The sequence below is a fragment of the Bacillus rossius genome, chromosome 5 (genome assembly GCF_032445375.1).
Source record: "Bacillus rossius redtenbacheri isolate Brsri chromosome 5, Brsri_v3, whole genome shotgun sequence".
NCBI lineage: Eukaryota > Metazoa > Arthropoda > Insecta > Phasmatodea > Bacillidae > Bacillus > Bacillus rossius.
In genome coordinates, this window is record NC_086333.1 from 64,568,166 (window position 1) to 64,590,522 (window position 22,357).

At 38.8% G+C, this 22,357-nt stretch overlaps 1 protein-coding gene and 2 non-coding genes across 3 annotated transcripts in view; 2 read left to right on the top strand and 1 right to left on the bottom strand.

Moving 5' to 3' along the window:
- The first annotated feature begins 464 nt into the window (after nucleotides 1-464).
- The window catches only part of LOC134532383 (PDF receptor-like), a 51,499-nt gene continuing 29,606 nt past the window's right edge, over nucleotides 465-22,357 (top strand). Inside the window, exons 1-5 of the mRNA XM_063368819.1 lie at nucleotides 465-622; nucleotides 8,875-8,982; nucleotides 15,017-15,177; nucleotides 16,639-16,742; nucleotides 21,093-21,243. Of these exons, the coding sequence (XP_063224889.1) occupies nucleotides 535-622; nucleotides 8,875-8,982; nucleotides 15,017-15,177; nucleotides 16,639-16,742; nucleotides 21,093-21,243 (612 nt within the window). The 5' untranslated portion in view covers nucleotides 465-534. The remainder of the gene's footprint in view (nucleotides 623-8,874; nucleotides 8,983-15,016; nucleotides 15,178-16,638; nucleotides 16,743-21,092; nucleotides 21,244-22,357) is intronic.
- Trnap-ugg (transfer RNA proline (anticodon UGG)) lies at nucleotides 12,006-12,077 on the bottom strand. Its single transcript has one exon. It is a non-coding gene; the product is annotated as a tRNA-Pro (tRNA).
- Nucleotides 13,683-13,754, top strand: Trnap-ugg (transfer RNA proline (anticodon UGG)). Its single transcript has one exon. It is a non-coding gene; the product is annotated as a tRNA-Pro (tRNA).

Here is a 22,357-nt window from a genome sequence, read left to right on the forward strand (position 1 = left end):
TACGAATTCTAACCCAAAATACTGCCTCGCTCGGTCCAATGATAAGAAATAAACTTCCGGTTGAAAAGTTCCGGTTTGTTGTGGTTGGTCGCTTCCCTTAAGTCTTAACGAAAAATATAAAATATAACCATTTCTGTTAAGTCTTAAGTCATCATATGGTTCGCACACGACCCGTCAAAATTCACACACGACAATCGTAAACCATTCCACTAGTTTACTTAGAGATCATATGGTACGTACACGACTAATTTTGAAGTCTTAATTCTTAATTTTCAATCGTAAACCCACCTTTAGTCTTTGGTTTCTTGTGCGATGCGCGGATTGGAGTGAGACGCGGGTAAGGTGTGACGTCAGGCTGGCCGCTTCGGGAGGGGAAGTGGTTTGAAGATGGGTCGGGGTCCACGGAGGAGCGAGGAGGGGAAGAAGAAGGGCTCCCTCCGCCGGTCCTGCGGGTCTCCAGTCGTCGCCGGGGGGTCGCAGCAGCAAGCAGCAAGCAGCAAGCAGCAGCAAGCAGCAGCAGCAGCAGCAGCAGCCATGGCCGGAGGAGACGCGGATCCGGCCAGCTCCACGGGTCCCCTGGCGTGCCTCTCGCGCTACGCCAACTACAGCTCCTCGGCGTACGGTGAGTCCACGTCCCCTTGCGCGCAGCCGGGTCGAGGGAGGGTTCGTGTCGCGGCGAACTCGCGGACTTGCCCACGGAGGAACTAACCTCGAGCAGACGAAGGGTTCTCCGTAGCCCAACACGTCTGTGTATCCTCGCAAAAAACTACGATCTACTCTGACTTCCTAGTGTCCTTTTCATAGAAAAAGGAGGTACAAATGAAAATTTAACTATTCGACGACTAATTTCTTTGTAGAAGAGATTTAAACTGTGCAAAAAAAAAAATTAATTTTTATGTTTAATTTAAAAAAAATATGTATAAAGAGTATTAGATGCATTATTTCTGGCGTACCACAACACAAAATATTTGGGTACCAAAATAAAGTGAATTAATTTTTCACTGATTCGTTTGCCTGATGCATTACTTCTCACAATCAATGTAGCTGTGTTATAATTTTTGTATTCTTGAAAGCTACTATCTAGCGGGTGGACCCAAAACTTCTTATAAAACTATGTGTATGTCTCGGCAATCCAAGTTTCTCCATTGTTCTTTTCTATAGACACGGTAAACATGTACGTAATGAAATTACAGTTCCCCCTCCGCTTTCCTGTACAAACATGTTTTTTGATGGTTTTAATAGTAAGAATTTCCTTTTTGTGGTTAATTTTTAAAAGAAAAAAATCATCAATACACTCACGAAGATATTCGTACATTTGCTGAAATTCGCGTTTTCAATTACCTCCAGGTAAATGCCGCCTGTTCATTGGCTGCGAACTGGTGAGACATCCCTACTGGTAGCCTGTGACAAGTTCGTAATATTGCTAAGAACCTTCCGGTAATTAGTAACGAGTGTTTTTAGTAAATTTGAGGTAAAAATTTGTGACAGTATTTTTATTTATTTAATTTTTTTTACATCTGGTTTAGAAACAGCACTTTCCGGGGGAAATTCAGGCGGTCTCGGCAGAACGAATAGAAATATACCCCGATATGATGACAAGAAAAGGATACGTAACAGTTAATGTCAATTTGCTTTGCCAAATTATTTGCCACTTGGAAGTTACTTCTGCAATGAAAGTCAAAAGGGAACGCGCCTTTTAAATACGCTTTTGTTTATTTTTTCAGCCCTGTTTAAAGCGTACGTCCGCAATTACAATCGCTGATAAATCTTTTCATATTTTATAAATCCGAACAAAGCTTCTTGCTTCATTCTTCATCTGCTTTCTGACGAAAAGAGAAATAAAGCAAGTTAATTGTTTTATTAAGTTCTACAAGTAAATTTATTACTCTAAGGTTGATTAATTAATTATATATATTGTGATAGGGAACGACGTGAAATGTTGGACTACAACGTTACAGTTTTGTATGAAGGAACATAAGGAAAACGATATCGAATTGCTTGTTTTAAAGTAATTTTTTTAAGTCATCCTGCATCATTACACCACATAAATATCCCGTGTCTGTTAGTTATCAGGCTTGCTTCTTATTTCCATACTCGTCCAGTTACATGTAACTCTTAAGGATATACTTCACAAACCAAGTTGGAATTTTGGTTTACTGACTAATTACAAAAATTCCTTACTGCAGAATCACAAGGAATGAAATTCCTGTGAGAAAACCATGACTAAATTAGTCTGGCAAAATGTTTATTTATGAATATTTGCTTGAGTGTTTATGAATAACTCATCACGTGTCAAATACACGTGGCGCAAATAAACAGGCAGATATCACCATACAATGTACGGTTGTAACTCACCTGGTGTATTGCTAGAGAGCGGTACGTACTGTCTTATGGAATGTCGAGTATAAGATAGAAAGACACGTAATCGCAGGACATCGAATAGCTCAAGGAAAATTTCTTGTTCGACGATCACCCAAGGCCCCGAGCAGATTTTTTTTTAACTTGTTTGTCTAGCGTTCTGGTAAAAAAAACAAATACTGAAATTAATAGGAAAAGGCAAATTAAAATTTCATTAGCATGTAAATTAAAATACTGATGAATACCAATTTCAAATTAGAAAAACTTTCAAATATTTTATTGCCACGTATATTGACGCGATTCCACCGGAATTTTATCGCAAACTTTTATTAAACTGGCTAGAGGATAATTTTATCATGAAAGAATATCAAATGTCCTTCATGTGAAATTAGCAAAACCATCGTCGAAAATTCAGTTCCAAGTAGGCTTGAAATTTTATTTGAAAGAGTTAGATTTTTTTTATTTTCCCGGGGGCGGCGTGGGGGGCCTCGGTAAAAGTAAATAGCACGAGGCCCCGCCTCGGAAATACTTAGCGCCGCCACTGTTCTACAACTTAATCACACAGATCCCACGTCACAACGACAGTACAGTACAGTAGTTCCACAGGGTTTCCCCTGGTTTTTCTTTGGTAACCCGGCTCTCTTAGGCGTAAGCCCTTGCCGTCCCGGGACCCCCACGGGCATGGATACGGATAAGCCGTATACGCGATACAGGAGAGGTGTTAAGAGATCCAGGTATGCCCAGAGGCTGAGGCTACCCATCCCAGCATAGACACCACCTTCCACCCCCCGCCTCACTCAGCTAACCAGACAATTGGCTGCGTCCTAATTTCTTAGACGTTATCAGCACTGCTGGTGCCTACCCCGTTCTACCACTATCACACTGGGAACCTTCAAATCAACCAGTGAACCCGTGGTCCGGTGGAGGTCCATCCAACCTCTCCTAGCTTTCCAGGCTAATGACCGGAGTTGTGTCGCCACTCACTGCGTCGGCTCAGGAAGCCTTCTTTTCACAGACGAGAGAGCCAAACGCCCGATCGTGCATCTTCGGTTTTTATTTTTATTTTGGACAGCTCATGATAACTAATGGTCAGTTAGGTTAGGTTAGCTACATTATAAATACTTAAAAATATTGTGGATGGTTGATTTGGTTAGGATAGCTACATTAAAGATACTGTGAAATCATGTAAACGGTTTCCTAGACCTGGATAGCTACATATTAAAAAGTTATTTGCTAAGCAACCTTCGGGGAACTTCGGGTGTGGCTCTCCCGTCTGTGAGATGAAGGCTTCCCGCATCGACTCCGCATAGGGTCACGTCACGACAGCTCGAATTTGTGGACTGCCGGCAGCGACTCAGGTTTCAAACACCGTCGACGCAGTGACCGCCGTTAAATGGGGAAAACACCAGGAAACCATGGCAACAAGACAAAATTCATCTGAATCCACGAGGCTTCTGAATCAGGATCATGGATCAGGATCTTCGGGCGAGCCACGGAGGAAAAATGTCGAGACGCGAGAGGTCTTTCATGGAGAGGTGCTTGCGTAGTCGTTTCTTCGTAAATTACGTAATTTATGGGTCACCTAGTGATTTGGAAGTGTAAAGCTTGATATTTTTATGTGTATAAACGTTTAATCAGGACAACATTCAACATGTTAAATATCATTACAACGATTGTGTATACAATTACATGTCCAGGTGTTAGAGAAATTTCTCCCTCTCCTAATTCATTACCTTTCAATAATAGTTGTTTACGCCCCTGTGGGAGATGAATTGTGCAACATTTTTACGACAGTAAATATGGGGGGGGGGAAACTACATTATATAATACTGTAGACAGGGGCGCAAATCTGTAGCATCCGAAAAGGGTGTTGGGGGGGGGGGGGGGGGTTTGTTAACCGACACAAGTCGTCTCTGGATGAGGTGCTTGTACGTTGTATAACCCCCCATATATTGGCCTAAATGCACGCAATCGGAAGGAAGACTATAATATAGACATAAAGTTTGCCGTGAAAACCAGTTTTATTTTTATTTTTACGCTTATCAACCCCTTCTCATAGTCACGCTTGTGCTGTGCAAGCGGGTCCCTTCAGCTGGGAAGGAAGGGGGTTTGCCCCCCTCCCCTTACTCCGTACTCCGTACAAAGGGATCTACGTACGCCCACGACTGTAAATACCATTGTTTAGATACGAGTCGAGTTGGGCCACGTGATATTGCAACCTGTTGAGTCCCGAATGTTGCTTTGCGTAGTGTTTTTGTACTTGTCTTTTTATGTTCCATCGTCTGTAGAAATCGGAAGAATATAATAGTTACACGAGAATGCAACAACCTTGCGTGGAGGATAGGTGCCGGGAGGGGGGGGGGGGAAGTTGTAAAAAGCAGGGACGAGGGTTGGACTTGTCGTGACGGGACAGGCTGTCCCAGGCGCGGATGCCCCATGAAACATTGAACATCCGAGGAGGTTCCCCCAACCCTATGCCGTCGGGTTTATGCATGAGAGGCGCGGTCGTCGAGGTGACAGGAGGAAGAGGAGGGGGGGAGGGGGGCTCGTCGTTGTTGCCAACCCGCCTCTCCTTCACTTCCCTGCCGCTGATTTATTTACGTCCTCCTGGCGGGCATGAGAGGATGGCGACAGGTCACCGCCGGCGCCGGAGTGGATGGTCTGACCTGAAGAACCGCGACTTGCGGCCGGGGGATTGTTGTTTGCCGATGAGAGATCTGATTCACGGAAGTATCAGTCCTTTGTTCTCCAGTTGAGAGTCATTCTTGCTCAGCGGTTAGATAGCCAAAAAAACAAACCGTTGGAGTACAACGCCCATGATGCAAGGATTTTAAAAAAATTGGTTGTCTGTAATGTCGGTTTACGGAAGATTGTTTAACGTGACAACGTCATAACAAAACATTGATGAAATGATTGCATACTTTTATGAATAAAATTGAATCATTTTTATTGAATTATCACTATTTTGTATGGATACAAAGTAGTGAAATGAAATGTACAATTTAATTGATAAATTTACTTTTATTTGCACTCATTAATTCAAATATGTTTATTACTTTAACGAAGAGATTATTTTAACTATAACTTTTATACATGTTTGCTATTTAACTTCTTCCAATCTGTGTTATTCTGTTAAGGATAGGACGATGATAGGAAAAGTAGGAAACGAATGGGAGTGTTTCAAGTTTAATGTGCCTCGAAAAAGTCAAATCGATGGTTGTTCCAATCGAGTGGAAGAGAGATAGATGCGGCGCAAGCGTACAATGAGCGTAACGGGACACAGCGTAACGGGACAATGTGCGTAACGAGACATTTTTTTGTGCGTGCAGCCGGCGTTCATCGATTTATTAGACGTTGTCACGTCAAAAATTTCTTTAAAAGGAACTCTCTAGGAAGAATTTATACAATTTCATCAATAAGCGAGTTCTGAACAACGCAACAGCAAGGAATTAGCATTAACCAGCATTATTAAAGAAAAAAAATGAGCTTTATCATCCACTTCACAGAAAATGTACCATACACCACTCTCTAACGTTTTACCTGCTTGGTATTTTTTTTTCGGTGCGTTTTCTGTCCATCCTTTCTTCGGGGTGTTCAAATCGCTTTTGACGAATTCAGCCGGTGGTCACCCTACCCGTGTGAACAGGTGTCGGGAAAGTTCACACCATGAAATAGAAAAAAAACCTACAAAGGCTTACAAAATTACACATAATGATGTATAGCTCATCTATATACCTAATAAAATTGTTCAATAAAATTTATCTGGTAATTTTACTGTTAAAGTGACGATAATAATACTTTTTTGTGAGATAAAATACAGAAAATAATTGATTTAAATTAACGTTATTAAATCAGAGAAAACTGTTCACACTACCTTTGTGTCATAATGAAGCCTGTTTTCAAAAAATTAAAATAGAAAATAAATCTAGGTAAGAAAAATGTTACAATTTTATAAGGAAAGCACATACTTTAAGGAGACATACAGAAATAAAATAGACAATATTGAAACAGCTTCTTTACCGTTTCTTATTGAAAAAAATTGCCGTCGTATAGGCAGAAAGCGCTCATAAATGTTTTCTTTACAATATAAAAATATGGCTATTGATATTTTTATCATAGTTTAGTTATTGTTAAAACATTTAAATTCAATACTTGACAGCGAATCTTTTCTCAGAAGAAGAAATTTTTGGTAGTCAGCCTTCACCAACTTCAGGCATTTTCATAAAATCATGCATTTGTGGAATATAAGTTCGTATTTTAGATTAAATAATTTTGCATGGCATGCTGTGTAAGTACTTAATTCTATTTTGAACTACTATACAAAATTCATAAAAGATAAAATAATTCTACACTTCTTACCTGAATCCCATGCAAAGCTAACAAATTATTTTGAAAACGATTGTTACAGTACTAGAGTTTTCTGAATTTTTTTTTATAAAGTATCAAAAATTGTAAACCACAAGAATGTGATTTTCTTGTGTATCTTATTCTGTTATTTATGAAAATCCAGCCAATATGATTTCGGTTTCAATTGTTTTCTCGAAATCACTCTGAGTAAACGTCTGGATTGTTCCCAACATTTAAAAAAAATCCCTTTGAGCACAGCCTTCAGACGTAGGTAGATTTCGAAGTTTCTATTTATTCTGGAAATATATTGGAAACTTCTATAAACTTTTGGAACATTTTAAGAACTTAATGTACATAACATATTTATGGTTTCTTATATTACAAATTGATCGATTAAATATTTGCTCAGTTTCCAAGCAACGAAAATATAATGAATATTTTTAACTCAATGTATCCAGCAGTGAATAACTTAGAACGTATTTGTCATTATATGCCAACTAAGATAGTTATTTGATTTTTTTGACCTTCAAACACTACTTTTAATCCCTTGCACTAATAACGTGGTCGTATAACAAATTTTCTTTGCACCAATATTAAAGATAATATCATGATGATTTAAAATAAATTCGAACGAATTTGATACTAAGAAATTTTTGAATTATTTTTATTTAAACCACTGTTTTTACTGTTATAATACGTTTCATCAATAATCGTGACAGCCAAAGTTTTCGATGAATTTTAGGATTTGTACAATAAATTATAACGGATTTGATGGAAAATATATTTTTAAATTTATCATTTATTTACTTTAAAACTTTGTTATTGCAACCTCTTGCAGTAATGGTAAGTGAGTTTTAATTTTATTTTATCAACACTTTTAGACAATATTTAGAAAGCTAAACAATAATAAGAATGGATTCGATAGTGTACATGATAAGGATGTTCTATTTATTTTCTTATTCCAACCTCAGGTTTTTTAAACCCCTTGCAATAATGGTTTATATTATCAAAAATTATTTGGACTAAAGTTTTAGATAAAATTTATATTATTTACAAACAAATTAATCTATTATAGTAAAAATGTTTTCTATTTATTTGACTTATATGTACAAGAAAATCACTTAAGATAATAGTGAAGATATCGTAATTATTTTGCATCTATAGTTTTGAATTTTTTCCGGTGATTATACTCAGTAATTTAAGTTTATTTGATGGTTATAAAATTGTTTTCTTTTTTCCTTTCAAAAAGTGTTATTTAATGGTTTTGAGAACATTAAAGCGTAATTTGTTTTTCCGTCCTAGCATAAATTAAGAAAATTAAATCACGTGCTACAAATTTTTTAATTAACCAATTTGTATGTAGCCTTGAATGTAAAACTCTAGGATATCCCCAATCAAACAATACAATTTAAGTTTTTCAAAAACTCTAAAAACATCAGTTTACTAGGCTCTTTAGTAAACCACATTTTTTAATCGATTTACGAATGATATTCAGATAATAAGGAGCGTACGGACGAAGGCCACAAACAAACTTTTAATATTTTAAAATTGTTTACGACACGGTGTGCTCTTTGCTCATGCTAAGATTATACCTATTTCAAATTTCTCGTTAATTTTCTGAAAACCGTTAAATAATAAACTGTTAAATAATTTATAAAACAAATATTTTTATATGTCGAATTTTATGTAAAAACATGAAGCAAAATAAAAAATTAATAAATTAGTGTAATATAAGAAATTACCCCCTTAGATTGTATAATACTGCATTCTATGCAAAAAAAAAATTTTTTTGAAGAACATTCTTAGGCGTTTAAGGAAAACCCTTTAAGTCCATATAATGAAATTATGAGAAAAATTGATTTTTATATTCATATGGGTTTGTGAAATATTGTAAAATATATACGGTACTGAAACATGTTTAATCTAACATAATAATATACTTGTCATATAATGTACTTGTCATGAAACACATTAAACTAGACTTTGTCATATGAATATCTATTGGACTTAGTGGGTTTTTCCTTGTACGCCTATATAAGCTGATGTTGCAAGCTAAAATTGTTGTTGAAACGACGGTGTTAAAGGAGGAGGGTGACTTTGAGCGAGAGCCCTGACTCGAGGATCAGCCGAATGGAACGGGCCGCGAGTGTTTCGTTGCCTTGTCCCCAGTGCTGTACTGCCCCGCGGTGTGGGACACGGTACTGTGCTGGCCGCCCACGGAGGCCGGTGCCACGGCCATCCAGCGCTGCCCCAAGAGCAAGGGCATAGACGATACCAGTGAGTACCCGTCCAACCACGGAGGTACCAGTCTACGGAGGTGGGTGTCTGTTCTCAAGTTAGAGTCAACCCCGGTTCGCAGTCGGACAGCAAAACAAACCGTAGCTGTACTGAGGCTACTCCATGTGAATATTCGTTCGTTCAAAATCTAAAAATCTCCAAAAATTTCCTTCACCGATTGCTTTGAAATTTTTGACACGACTTTGCATTCGAATACGCGCGAGGTTTTATTTAATACCGGTGTCACATCCGTGACAAATAAAAAGATAGAAAATTTTTTTTGAATAAGTAAAGACATAGATTTTTATATTTTCACTTTTATAGAGTGCCTCATATATAAAGAGATATATTTATATAGGTATATAGAGGAGAGGTTTAGAGAGATATAGGAGATACAGATAGATATAAAAGGAGAAAGACATAGATATATGTATATATGTATGTATATAGGGATAGAGAGAGAGAGAGAAATATATAAATATGCATAAATAGAGAATTATAGACAGATGCTTTGTATATGAGTACCTTTTTAAAATAAAAAGATTGCGGCATTGCAACGCATGCCAGGCATTAGCTAGTATGCTATAAATTTGTTTCAATAACTTAAAAATAACTCGCTAGGAAGAGTCGTAAATACGCCATGATGTAGTGAATATTACTAAACAAACATAATACCAACACATCTGCACGAAATTAGCGTTTTATTATAACCAAAAAACTGTTACGCTATGCATTTGGACTTCAAGTATTAACATTGCAAAGATTTTACGCACTAACTCCTTTACTTCTTACCTTCATGCGTCAAATAGCTTTCTTCGTGGCAACGTAATAATATTTAGTCTGTGCTATCGGTACAAAGATAAGAGTGTGAGATAGTTGTTTTGTTTATGGTGTAATCTCGAAAACTACTGTATTATTTCACTTTTATAAATCTATATTATTGCCATGGCAATGTATTAATTTTTTGATTAATAAATTACTTAATATCACAGGAAACAATTGTATCATGGATATATGTACATCATGAATATATGCATATCAGTCAGAGACACGGTCATACAGGCTTATATGACAGTGGTGAAGGATAAAGTTACACCAAAGAGAGATGGAAGTGTGGATATAAATAATTGAGTGATTTTCAAACACATTTCCTTTAATTATGTAACATTTACCAATCAATCAATTATTTCAAAAATTTATTACTTTTATTTATGTACATTCTTCCAGATGTACATGGGTTGTGGTCAATTTTATTTATTTATTAATAGAAATGTTCTTTAAGATATAGCAAACTTTATAACTAAAACCTGAAAAAAAGGGACTACATTTACTGCTTCCTGGAAGCTTACGCTAACTCAAACGTTACTTATATGGCGCAGCTATAAATTTTTAAATATTCAATATTTCAAATCAAATACTAATTGAAATTTGAAACATAGAAAGTAGGCATAATCCTATCTATATCATGTCATTGTACGATGTATATATAAATGTAACTTAAAGCGTAACTGTGTGACACCATGTGATAATACTCATCCTTACTAATACAGTAAACTCCCTATTATCCGCGCATGCTACGAAAAAATACAGCACATATGTAAATCTGTATTTTATTACAAGTGAGCAAATTTGAACTCTACTGACGAGTGTATTGTGCAGTATACAGTAAAACGCCACAGGCCTTCTCGGAACTCACGCAATAGGCTGGCATGCGTTGCTATTTTTGTCTCTGTCGCGCTTTGTTTCTAGTCGTATGGTTGCTTTTTTAGTGTCTAATGAAGTGTCTGAGTACGTACAGTACTGTATCCTTGGTACGAAGTAAGTACCGAGTTCTTTTATTTTTGCATTACTGAAATGTATTGTATGTTAATTATTCAGTAAAATACTAAAATTTTAGCATCATTTAAAAATGTTTACTATTCATTGTAACTTTAACTGTAAATAAATTTTTAGATTTTTAAATTGAAATTAATGTTTCCTTCCCCCCCCCCCCCCCAACATTTTCGTCTCTTTTGCAGATTATCCGCGTTTTTCACTATCCGCGGTAGCCCTGCCACTTAATTTCGCGGATAAACGGGAGTTACTGTATTATGAATGCGAAAATGTGTTCGTTGGTTTGTCCTTTCACGCAGCAAGGGAGCAACGGATCGACATGATTTTTGAATAGATTTAGTTTATGGGTCGGAGAGTGACAAAGGCTACTTTTTTTTTATCCTGGAAAAAATCTTGGTTACTGTGGTATAGTTCTGGAGCGTAATTCTGTAATAACCTCTTCATGCTAAAAATAAATGGCTTATCGGATTCTGCTATTGCGTTGTTGAAGCTTTATTTGTATCCATGGTGACGGGCTTCTGCATTGTTGATACCTTCTGCGTTTCCATGGCAACGGCCAGTTGCAACGGTTGCTTGCAGTTCGGGTTGAATTTGTCGATTAGTTGATATTCACACTCGGTTTTGACTTTGTTTCGTTACTGTGTTTGTTAAGTGTTCTAATGCATCCCAAGCACAATGCAAAATTCTATGGAATATTTTGATCCTACAAGATAAAAATTCACTATTGCGTGGTTGATGCTATCTTAATAGTCTCCTAGCCACGCCAATTTCGTGTTTCATTTTTTTTATTTTTTTTTTTCATTCAAGGCGAAGCAGTGGCGTACCTACGATGAGGGGCACACTGCCGTAGCGAAGCACGGGTACTTTAGCTAGTATATACATATTACTTTATCTACCAGGGCGAAGCCGGTAACAGATTGTAGCATGTTGTACGAAAGTAATGTGGAGTATAGACATGTTTCTATACCAACGTAAATCCAGTAGTAAATTTATGCGAAACCTTTTATATTTTCGTTGTTTATGATTTCTTTAAGAACCAGGTTTTTAGTTCTAACAAAGTATATTTTTAAATAAATAAGTAAGAATGTTTTGGTTAGAAGTATTGTCAGAAATGGTGAAATTTAATCTCTACTAACAAATAAAACTACTGGTTTTTACTGATCGAAAACCAAATGCGATCAAAAACAAGCGGGCTCGTCCGGGAGTTGAACCCGGGATCTCTCGGACCCAAACCGAAAATCATGCCCCTAGACCAACGAGCCGATATTTTTATAAATTTCCCTAGAATAATATATATAAATCTACGTTATCGGTAATAACTATGGAGTACTTCACAGATATCATATTTTGATAAGACATTTCATGTGGTGTTTCCAACATTATCGATAATTTTTCCAAGTAAGATGTTTACCTGCGGTGTACTTCAATTAATTGGGTGACGTGCGTTATCAAATTGGTGAAATTGGATCGTAAAGCAGCTGAAGAGAACCTAGCATGGCACTGTAAAGCATTAGCCTATATTATTCTATGCGCCGTTTACTTGACCTTTGTTAAAACTATCTAATCTCCCTTAAAGTATTTGAATTTAAAAAAAAAAAGTGAACTCTTAACTGCTTACCTGAAAATAAAAAAAAGTTTATATTTCTGTACGTAGAAACAAAACAGGCCAACCTCAATTTTCATATTGTACTAGGTGGTATCAAAATTGTTTCAGACGAAAGTTTTAGATATTTATATAATATTTCCATTAACTTTGAACCAATTTAAAAAGGTTTCTTCTAAGAAATTTATGATTTTTTTGTCCCTTAAACGATATTTTGAATATTTTTTTTATCTATTTGTAAGTGGCTTAATAAGTTTAAATAGTTTCCTATATTTAATAGTAAGGGAGATATAGCGATTCTTCAGTTTTTCAAAAAAAAAAACTCCTTTTCCTACCCCTTTGGTACTATTTTGCCCTTTAACGAACTTGTTCCAAAATTTCCATTTCTTATATTTTATGTATCTGTCTGGAAGTAATTTGCTCAAAATAACGGACGTTATTGTGTCCATAAAAAGTTAGATAGACATGTACATATATAGCGAATATATGTGCTTTTGATTTCACGTTGGCTTTTGGGTCTCGGTACCAAGAAAAGAAAACTAGATAGGAATGTTTTTTGATGTCACAGCATTATAACAAATGCAATAATCAGTTTTTTTTTAATCTACAAAGCCACGTGTCAATATATATATATATATATATATATATATATATATATATATATATATATATATATATATTTATATATATATATATTTATATATACACACACACAACTGCTAGTAATATTTTAATTCTAAAGAGTGTTTGTATGTTTGTCCTTTCACGCAGCAACAGATTGGCATGGTTTTTTGCATAATGATAGTTTATGATCCGGAGAATGACTTAGACTACATATAATTATGAAATTCAATCCCCAAAGGAGTGAAAAAGAAGTAAATTCAGTTTTATAACAGAACATCGTAGGAGGTATGTCATAGACACACAATCATTGAATTTTTGTGATTTCTCTATATCAGCCACACGGTCATATAGTAAGGTCTGGCAACTACATATCCTTCTCCTTGGCGAAACCCATCCGCTAAATGAAGCTCGTGGCTGCTAGTGAACTAAAGGCGCTAATAACAGTTTAATTCATAACTTTGTCAATAGATTGCGTTGCCTTGAATATAGATGTGTGTGTGTGTGTGTGTAGGTGTGTGTGGTTGTGTTTTGGAAAAATCAAATGAAATGTCTTATCAGAATATATCTGTGAAGTACTCCGTAGTTATCACTGATAACGTAGATTACTGTATATATATTTTGTGAATAAATCAAAAATATCGGCTCGTTGGTCTAGGGGCATGATTCTCGGTTTGGGTCCGAGAGGTCCCGGGTTCAAATCCCGGACGAGCCCGTTTGTTTTTGATTGCATTTGAAAACTATTTCTTATATATATTAAATTATAAAAAAAATATTTGGCAAAAAAAATTTTAATGAAGAACCTCCTGAAAAACTGCGTTGCATGTTAATGATCTCTGGCCATTGAATGATCGTCCTTTCTGTGGATTCGATTCAAAATACAGCAGGATGAAAACCATAGTTGCAGGGCGGTTTCTATGAAGGTGCTCAATTGAATAGAGTTCGCAAAAACATAAGCATACTAAAATTCAAATGTGCCTTTACATCTATTCGTCATCAATTTAATAGCTACTATCATTAGCGCTGGAAAATTGACACAACAGTGGTTGGTAGATTCATATTTGTAATTGGAGGCCAACAACTTGAATTATATTAAACAGATATATGCAGCCAAAACGTGTCGAACTAAGTTACGGCTCTCTACTTTATCAATGAAAAACGCTGAAAGTATTGGCCTCGTCAAAACATGACGCTATGCCCTCAGGCATATTATATTGCGCCACGCAGCATACTCGAATTATGTTGGTAGCACGGAAGAGTTGGGCATTACCGAGCTGATCATTACTGATATTATTTGTCCGTGTGATTGTTTAACGGGCGGGCTTTGGGACGGTATTCCAAGACACGAAAATAAGGTTTTAGGTGTTGAATATGCTACACTTGCAACCCTCGCCATATTCCTAGTGCGCGATAGGACACGGTAAGTCTCTAGTTGCCGATCAGTTTTCCGAATTCCGCGCATGCACAGAGCTCACTTCTGGACCCACGTCTGGCGCCACTAACTCGCATATAGTCATTTTTTGTAATCATTTGGTGACGTAACAAGTTTGTCGGTGTGCCAAATGAAACTTTATGATTACGAAACTATCCTTAAATACATTTTTTTTACACTTTAACTGTCATAAAAAAAAGTACTTGAGAATATCATAAAGACGTTCTGTTTTGCTGCGATGGTGTTGATCTCTCTGGTATTTTTTTTGCCGTACCTAATAATTGTATCGTTGGTTGCGAAACGTCTGCTGGAATGCGTTGAAACCAGTTGCTAGCCTCGCGCAGGGCCCCCGTTTATTAAAACGTTTGCCGATTTGTTACCTTACCGGGATTCATTTTGGACACGTCCTGGAATACGGCTCGCGAGTTAGGTCACTGTTGTTGTATCCCGACAAGGCAGTGCTTATTCGCTACGTTGCGGTGACGTCTTGGAATGCCGCCCCTGGTGTTGTTGTGGAGTGTCTTTTCCCCTCCGACTGCCCCCAGAGTACGCGTACAAGACGTGCCGGCCGGAAGGGGTGTGGCAGGGCCGACAGCCCGGTGACCTGGGCAGTCCCTGGGGGTGGACCAACTACACGACATGCCTCAAGCCCGACCTGCTCAAGACCATGAAGAAGCTGTACGGCATGTACGTCGAGGCCTACAAGGTACCGTCAACGTCCATCCATCATCCTCACACCACGTCCATGCGTCTATCCCAGCTGTCGGCACACGGCATTAGTAGAGACCCGGAATTTTCGCGCATTCATTTAGTCGCAAGCTAGAATGCAAACCTTCACACTCTCGCACTGTGTTCATGATTGGCACGCAGTTGTTTGGACACGCCCCTCTACGACCGTGAGCCAACGATGGCCAGCTAGGAGAGAAGTAAGCGGATCAGGTAGTGCCAATTAACAAGGATAAAAATGTTCTCGCTAAGAAATCAACCAATGGGAAAGTAAACATGGGTCGAGCACACCTATAACTTTGAATTCTATCCTGAGGCCAGAAGAATCCGCGTAATTTCCGGGTCTCTAGGCATTAGGTGTTAGTAGCGATGGATGTCTAGGAACGGAAATTGTGTAACAACCACGGTGCTGCCGTCTGTTTGCGGATGGCGCGAATCAAAGTTCACAAAGCCAAAGGGAAAATTTATAGTATTAACTGTTTAATGAATTTTTAAAACAAAATGGTTAGTATTTTAAATCAAACACCTGGTAGAAAATCAGACCCAAAGCCGGGTAGTTTTAAAATTTCGCTTTACAATAATTCGAATGATTCGATAGTCGGCGTAGCTTCTCCGACAACGAATTCTAACGGCGGGTGCGGAAAACTGCGTGTGCTTCACGCACCCAGAAATGTTGTTCAGAACTAAATTTTGCGCATATTCATTACGCTCGGCATTATTTTAAATAATTCTAAGTTATATTTTGTGTCCGAGTTTCGTATTATAAGTGTATTTGCAAATTCACTGGCGCGTACTGAAAGATTCCCTCACATTTTTTCTCCTTTATTTAAGGCTTTTTTTAACCAATTTTAATTCTACCACAAATAATTCTAACATATGTTCACTTAGCGCAATATCCTGGGTGTAAAAAGGTGCGCAACTCCTCTTAATTATCATCACTTGCGCAATGATATTAAACTAAGTGAATATCGGTTGAAAATATTTATGGCTGAAAAACAATTGCAAGGGAGGATAGAGTTAAAGTTTTAGAAGTATTACTTGAAAAAAAGGTAATGACGAAATAATGAAAAAATGTGAGACCGATACTTACAAGTACTGTTACGAGTGGGACTACAGGTTCGTAAAGGATAGCCCAATTAGTTGAATAAACTTTAATATATTACTAATTCGTACACTCTTAATTAAAGTATAGCACTCAAAATGTCTGTTCACTTATTAATCAATATCTGGTCCAGTCCGCAGTTCACCCTCCCCTACTGGAGCTCGTATCGACAGTGGCTCGCCTCTTACCTGGCACGCGCCTCTGTCCATCACTCAGTCCCGCGCTACTCAGCCGCACGACGGAAAGCAGAACCGGAACCCTTACAAGACTAAACTTCAAAAAAAAATTTACCCACTAGGTAAATAAAAACGAAATTTCTTTTCGCGTCTGCTGTTCCAGGACCGGGTGACGGTGTCGAAGAGCGGCTGGACCGTGGAGCAGGTGGGACTCGGCCTGTCGTTGGTCGCCCTGCTGGTCTCCCTGTTCATCCTGTTCAAGTCCCGGTGAGCCCTCGGTGTCCGATACGGCTAGAGACCTGCCAAACTCGCGGTTTCGATGGCCTTCGGGACGGACTGCACATGTACCCCTCTGCACACTCGGGCAAATAGCGCGCAAGTTCATCGGCTGCCGACTTGCAAGTCGTCTCAGCTGGTTTGTCTGTGATTCGATCCTTCTTTCGGTTGAAGGTTCACAACTGGTTGAGATTCGTCCAGATGAACAGTAAGCCAATAGCAAAATTATCTGAGAGGTATGTGTGTTTGAATTTCTAGCCTATCGCCGAATGAATCCGCGAATTTTGGCAGGTCTCTACGTGATACCATTGCGAACCCATGTGCTGCGTTTTGGTGCTCGTTCGCTACTAACCCGGACGACTCTGGGCCAATCAGGGAGGTGGGACCCAAGTAACTCACGAGTTACTCAGGTGACATGAGCAGGCACGGCTCCAGGATTATTTTTTTTGGCCCGGACTGTACCTGCAGGGACGTGTGCGCAGTTTTTGGGAGACCGGGCTATACCCGGGGAGTATAGCCCACCCCCCTCCCCCGCATCAAAGGATGGTCCGGGGAATTTTTAAAGCTCAAAATTAAAATGGTAAGATATGTGGCTTTCCGAGGGAAATTTATTTCTCTCCGAAGTCCAACATGTATAATATATTAATCATAAGAAATATCATAAATGTATGATTGAACGTCAACGAAATACACGTCAATATCTACAAAGGTTAACTTCTAAGATTAAAGTTTGTGTTAATATAATAAGGTGAATGATACAACACAACTCGTACGTTAATGTAAAATGTTACAAATCTGCAGGCGAATGCATAAGATTAATTTCATTGCAAACTGCCCTTCTCTATGAAGGGCAGGCAATTGCGGTTTGTAATGAAAATAAGATTTACTTTTTATCATAGTTTACGAAATATATAATTTAATTTACCTTTTTTATAAAACCTTAAAATAAGCAGTCATTGAAGTGATATAAACATCTCTCTGACAAACATATTTAGTTATATTATACATTCAACAATGGCGGGCATTTAGTTAATTCTTGGGAAATACAATTAATAATTTAGGTCATGCCAGGGGTCGGGCTGGATACCCAGGCGCACACAACGTGAGCGCAGCTTGAGTCTCCACGATCCAGCCAGGACTTCGACGTGAAAAGGTGAACGACCAAATTGTTTATATTTCAATTGTGTATTTTATTTATAGAAAGTCTTATTTCCAGTTTTCAATTTTGAAAAAATGTTGGGCAGGCCCTGGGCCTGTCTGCTGGAGGCCGACCCTGGACACGACACACAAATAGCAGCAAACGAACAAGTGAAGCTTGCCCGAACATGCAGAGGATCATAGATAGAGACCGGAAAAATTTGCGGATTCATTTCGTGATAGGCTGAAATTCAAACATGTGTGCAATTCTGCTGGTTCTGGTATTGGCTCGCAGTTTAACTGGAGCTCTCTGGGCCAATGAGAGACTATCGACTAAAGAAGCGTCGAATCACGAGCTACCCAGTGGAGACGCCACACAATATAGTACCCAATGAACACGCGTGTTTACTTGAGAAATGCAGAGGATAAAAGGAGGCTGTCCTAGAGGTCATTGAATCCGCGTGTTTTTCCGGTCCCTGATCATAGAGTCTATCCTGGAGGTCGCTGAACCCGCCGATTTCCCCCCAGTCCCTGGCGATCATCAAAAGCTGTCTCCATCCGCGCGTCAATCGTCTTTTCACGTCGGCGTCCTGGCTGGAGACTCGACCTGCTCGTGTGCCGTGTGTGCCTGGGTCTCCAGTTCAAACCCTGGAGTGACCTCGATCATTCATTATTTTCCACCATTTAAGTTGAAAACATAATATAACTATGTTTAACTGCCAGAGAGAGAGATGTTTATATCACTTCGGTGCAAGGGCGTCGCCAGGGGGGGGGGGAGTAGGGGGAGGGTCAGTTCCCCCCCCCCTAGAGCCTTAGAGATTCAAATAAATGTAGCCAAATGCAAATAAAAACATACTTTTCCTACAACTTGCCACCCCCTCCCCCCCCCCCCCTCAGGCCATCGGCTGGCGACGCCCTTGCTTTGGTGACTGTTTATTTTAAGGTTTTATAAAAAGATAAATACTAATTTATGTTTCAATCCTAGCATGAACTGTTGTTTAAAGTATTTAATTAACCATTCGTATTTAATTTAACCTTGTCGTTAAACTATTTAGTTTTATGACATTATCAAAAAAAAATTCCTGGAGAACTCAGGTTAGGTTTCCGAAATTTATTTTGAAATTTAATTTTTTCGATATTCATGACTGACTAACTGAAGTGCTGACCGGGCTTTGCACATCATTACACATCAGATCAAGTCTGTAGGACATTTACTTGAAATACAGGAAAAATTTAAACTTTAAAGCTCACTGAACACCCCCCCCCCCCCCCCCATCCTTCACCAAAATTGGGAGCTGATTTTCGTAAAATCCTTTCTTAGCGGACGTATATGTAGTAAAAGGAATATACATGCCGAATTACCAGTCTGTGGGTCTTATAGTTCCAGTTAATTTGTGATGAGTGATTCAGTGAGTGGTATTTTGCTCAAAAATGAAGGCTGCTTTGGTAATGAGAGAAAAAATTATAAACTTAACCCTATTTCTGCAATAATTATTTAATTTACAATTAAAAACTTTCACTTATGTTCGTATAATTAAAAACAAGTATTGAGACATGGTAAGTCATTTAAGAATTTTATTCTTATTTGTTGTAAACATTACGGACGTTGACATCAGCCGGTGTATTTTTTCTGGGTGTTCCCGATTCTCTTAACCATGCATTTCGGCGATTCTCCGTGCCAGCCTTTTAACCTTCTCGGCTCACGAGGCAAGGGTCGTGGGTTAAGACCCAGTACATACCCCTGCATGACTCGAATATTCGGGCATTGCGTGACGTAAAAAACGTAACGTAATGTTGCGTCTAACGTGTGCTACCCCAAGAACGTTTGCTGGTTCCAGGTAGGTATATTAGTTGCAAGAAGGGGTGTTCTCCCCTTTCCCCCCCGCCCCCCTCCATCGTTCTAATCAAGAATTCCCGGTGTTGGTGGTTGCAAATACGGCAGGGGCAAGGAGTTAAGCTTTTTTATTTGCCTACAGGTGTTAGTGGTTGCAGATACCGCAGGGGCAAGGAGGTGCGCTTTTTTGACGTGACAACATCTAATAAATTGATGAACGCCGGCTGCACGCATGAAAGTGTCCCGTTACGCACATAATCCCGTTTCGCTGTGTCCCGTTACGCTAATTTTATATTGCTCTTTGCTAACCTGAACCTCCTAGCATTGCGACCGAGTCCGTGGCGTAATTCTGTTTTCATGCATTTCAATGTAACATTTTCATTGCTCTTTGCTAACCCGTTCCTCCTAGCATTGCTGCGGAGTCCGTGGCGCAAATATGTTATTTTTGACAGCATTTTGGTGTTGGGTAAGCCATTTTCCTTCACATCATCCTTGAAACACTCCCATTCGTTTCCTACTTTTCCTATCATCGTCCTATCCATAACAGAATAACACAGATTGTAAGAAGTTAAATAGCAAACATGTATAAAAGTTATAGTTAAAATAATCTCTCCGTTAAAGTTATAAACATATTTGAATTAATGAGTGCAAATAAAAGTAAATTTATCAATTAAATTGTATATTTCATTTCACTCCTTCTTTGTATCCATACAAAATATTGATAATTAAATAAAAAATTATTCAATTTTATTCATAAAATAATGCAATCATTTCATAAATGTTTTGTTATGACGTTGTCACGTTAAACTATCGTCCGTGAACTGACTTTACAGACAACCAAATTTTTTTCCTCATTGCTGGGTGTGGGTGATTGCAGGTACGGCAGGGGCAAGGAGGTGCGCTTTTTTTTCCTTATTGCCTGGTGTTGGTGGTTGCTGGTACGGCAGGGGCAAGGAGGTGCGCTTTTTTTTCCTTATTGCCTGGTGTTGGTGGTTGCAGGTAGGGCAGGGGCAAGGAGGTGCACTTTTTTTTCCCTCATTGCCTGGTGTGGGTGGTTGCTGGTACGGCAGGGGCAAGGAGGTGCGCTTTTTTTTCCTTATTGCCTGGTGTTGGTGGTTGCAGGTAGGGCAGGGGCAAGGAGGTGCACTTTTTTTCCCCCTCATTGCCTGGTGTGGGTGGTTGCAGGTACGGCAGGGGCAAGGAGGTGCGCTTTTTTTCCCTTATTGCCTGGTGTTGGTGGTTGCAGGTAGGGCAGGGGCAAGGAGGTGCACTTTTTTTCCCCCTCATTGCCTGGTGTGGGTGGTTGCAGGTACGGCAGGGGCAAGGAGGTGCGCTTTTTTTCCCTTATTGCCTGGTGTGGGTGGTTGCAGGTACGGCAGGGGCAAGGAGGTGCGCCTTCACCGCAACCTGCTGGGTGCGATGCTGGCGCAGGTGCTACTGCGCCTGCTGGTGTACATGGACCGCGCCTTGAAGGTCGGCGACCTCGAACAGCTGCCGTCTCCGCTGCAGCTCAGGAACACGGTAAAAAAATACAAAGAAAAACCGTAGTTCGGATACACGCCGTAGATTGTTCGTGAAATCTTCAGGATGAAATAATAAAAAAAATGTTTCGTATTAAAATTTATTTGAAGTTATACTTCTAATGCGACTTCCAACAAGGTTGCGTTAAACGTTCAACGCTACCATGGAGAATAACGCTACCATGGAGAACTATTTGCATGCAATTAAAAACTATTTTCTAATAATGCCAAAGAAGTATAACTTCTCACGCGCGTACCTAAGTACACGCACCCATTTTTTTTGAAGTTATACTTCTAATGCGACTTCCAACAAGGTTGCGTTAAACGTTTAACGCTACCATGGAGAATAACGCTACCGTGAAGAATTATTTGCATGCAATTAAAAACTATTTTTTAATGATGCCAAAGTAGTATAACTTCTCACGCGCATACCTAAGTACACGCACCCATTTTTATTATTATAAATCTCTTCAATACAATGGTTAAATTATTCATAGACTTTGGACTATCTCTAGCCGCTATATGCCCGATGAGCCAGCTACGTAATCACTCTGCGCTGTTTTTTTTTCATCATCTCCTTTTCGACGCTGCCGTAGCTCTCTCATTCGCTCGGTACTGGTCTTTAGGCTTATGGGATTCCTTTATAAGCATTATTTCCTCTGAATAGCTTTTTCTATGATCCCGATCATATTTATAATCCACGTTAGATTAAAAATCTTTAGTTATTTTATATTTTTTCAATATAAAACGGATTTTCACTTATATTGCAGCGAATATTTTTATTGTCTCAGTTGGTTCCAAATAGTGCTCTCTAGCTCTTCACAAAGGCACAATAATCGATGTCCTAGCTAAACGCGTTTCCAATGCTACACCAATTTTATAACTTTACACAAAACTAAATCGTGAAAATCAACCACACTGGTACGATGACGTCAAGAAAACCAAAACAAATACCGCGCTCTACAAACACGTAAGGACGTGATCTACCCGTTGTGGGCTCAATCTTTCTTGAAGCATTATTAGTTTCGTAGTTATAAGTTCGAACGACTATCACTGCAACGAGCGAATAGATCTGGCTGGCGCGCGGTCCTGTTTAAAACTTCATCTCCTGGCAG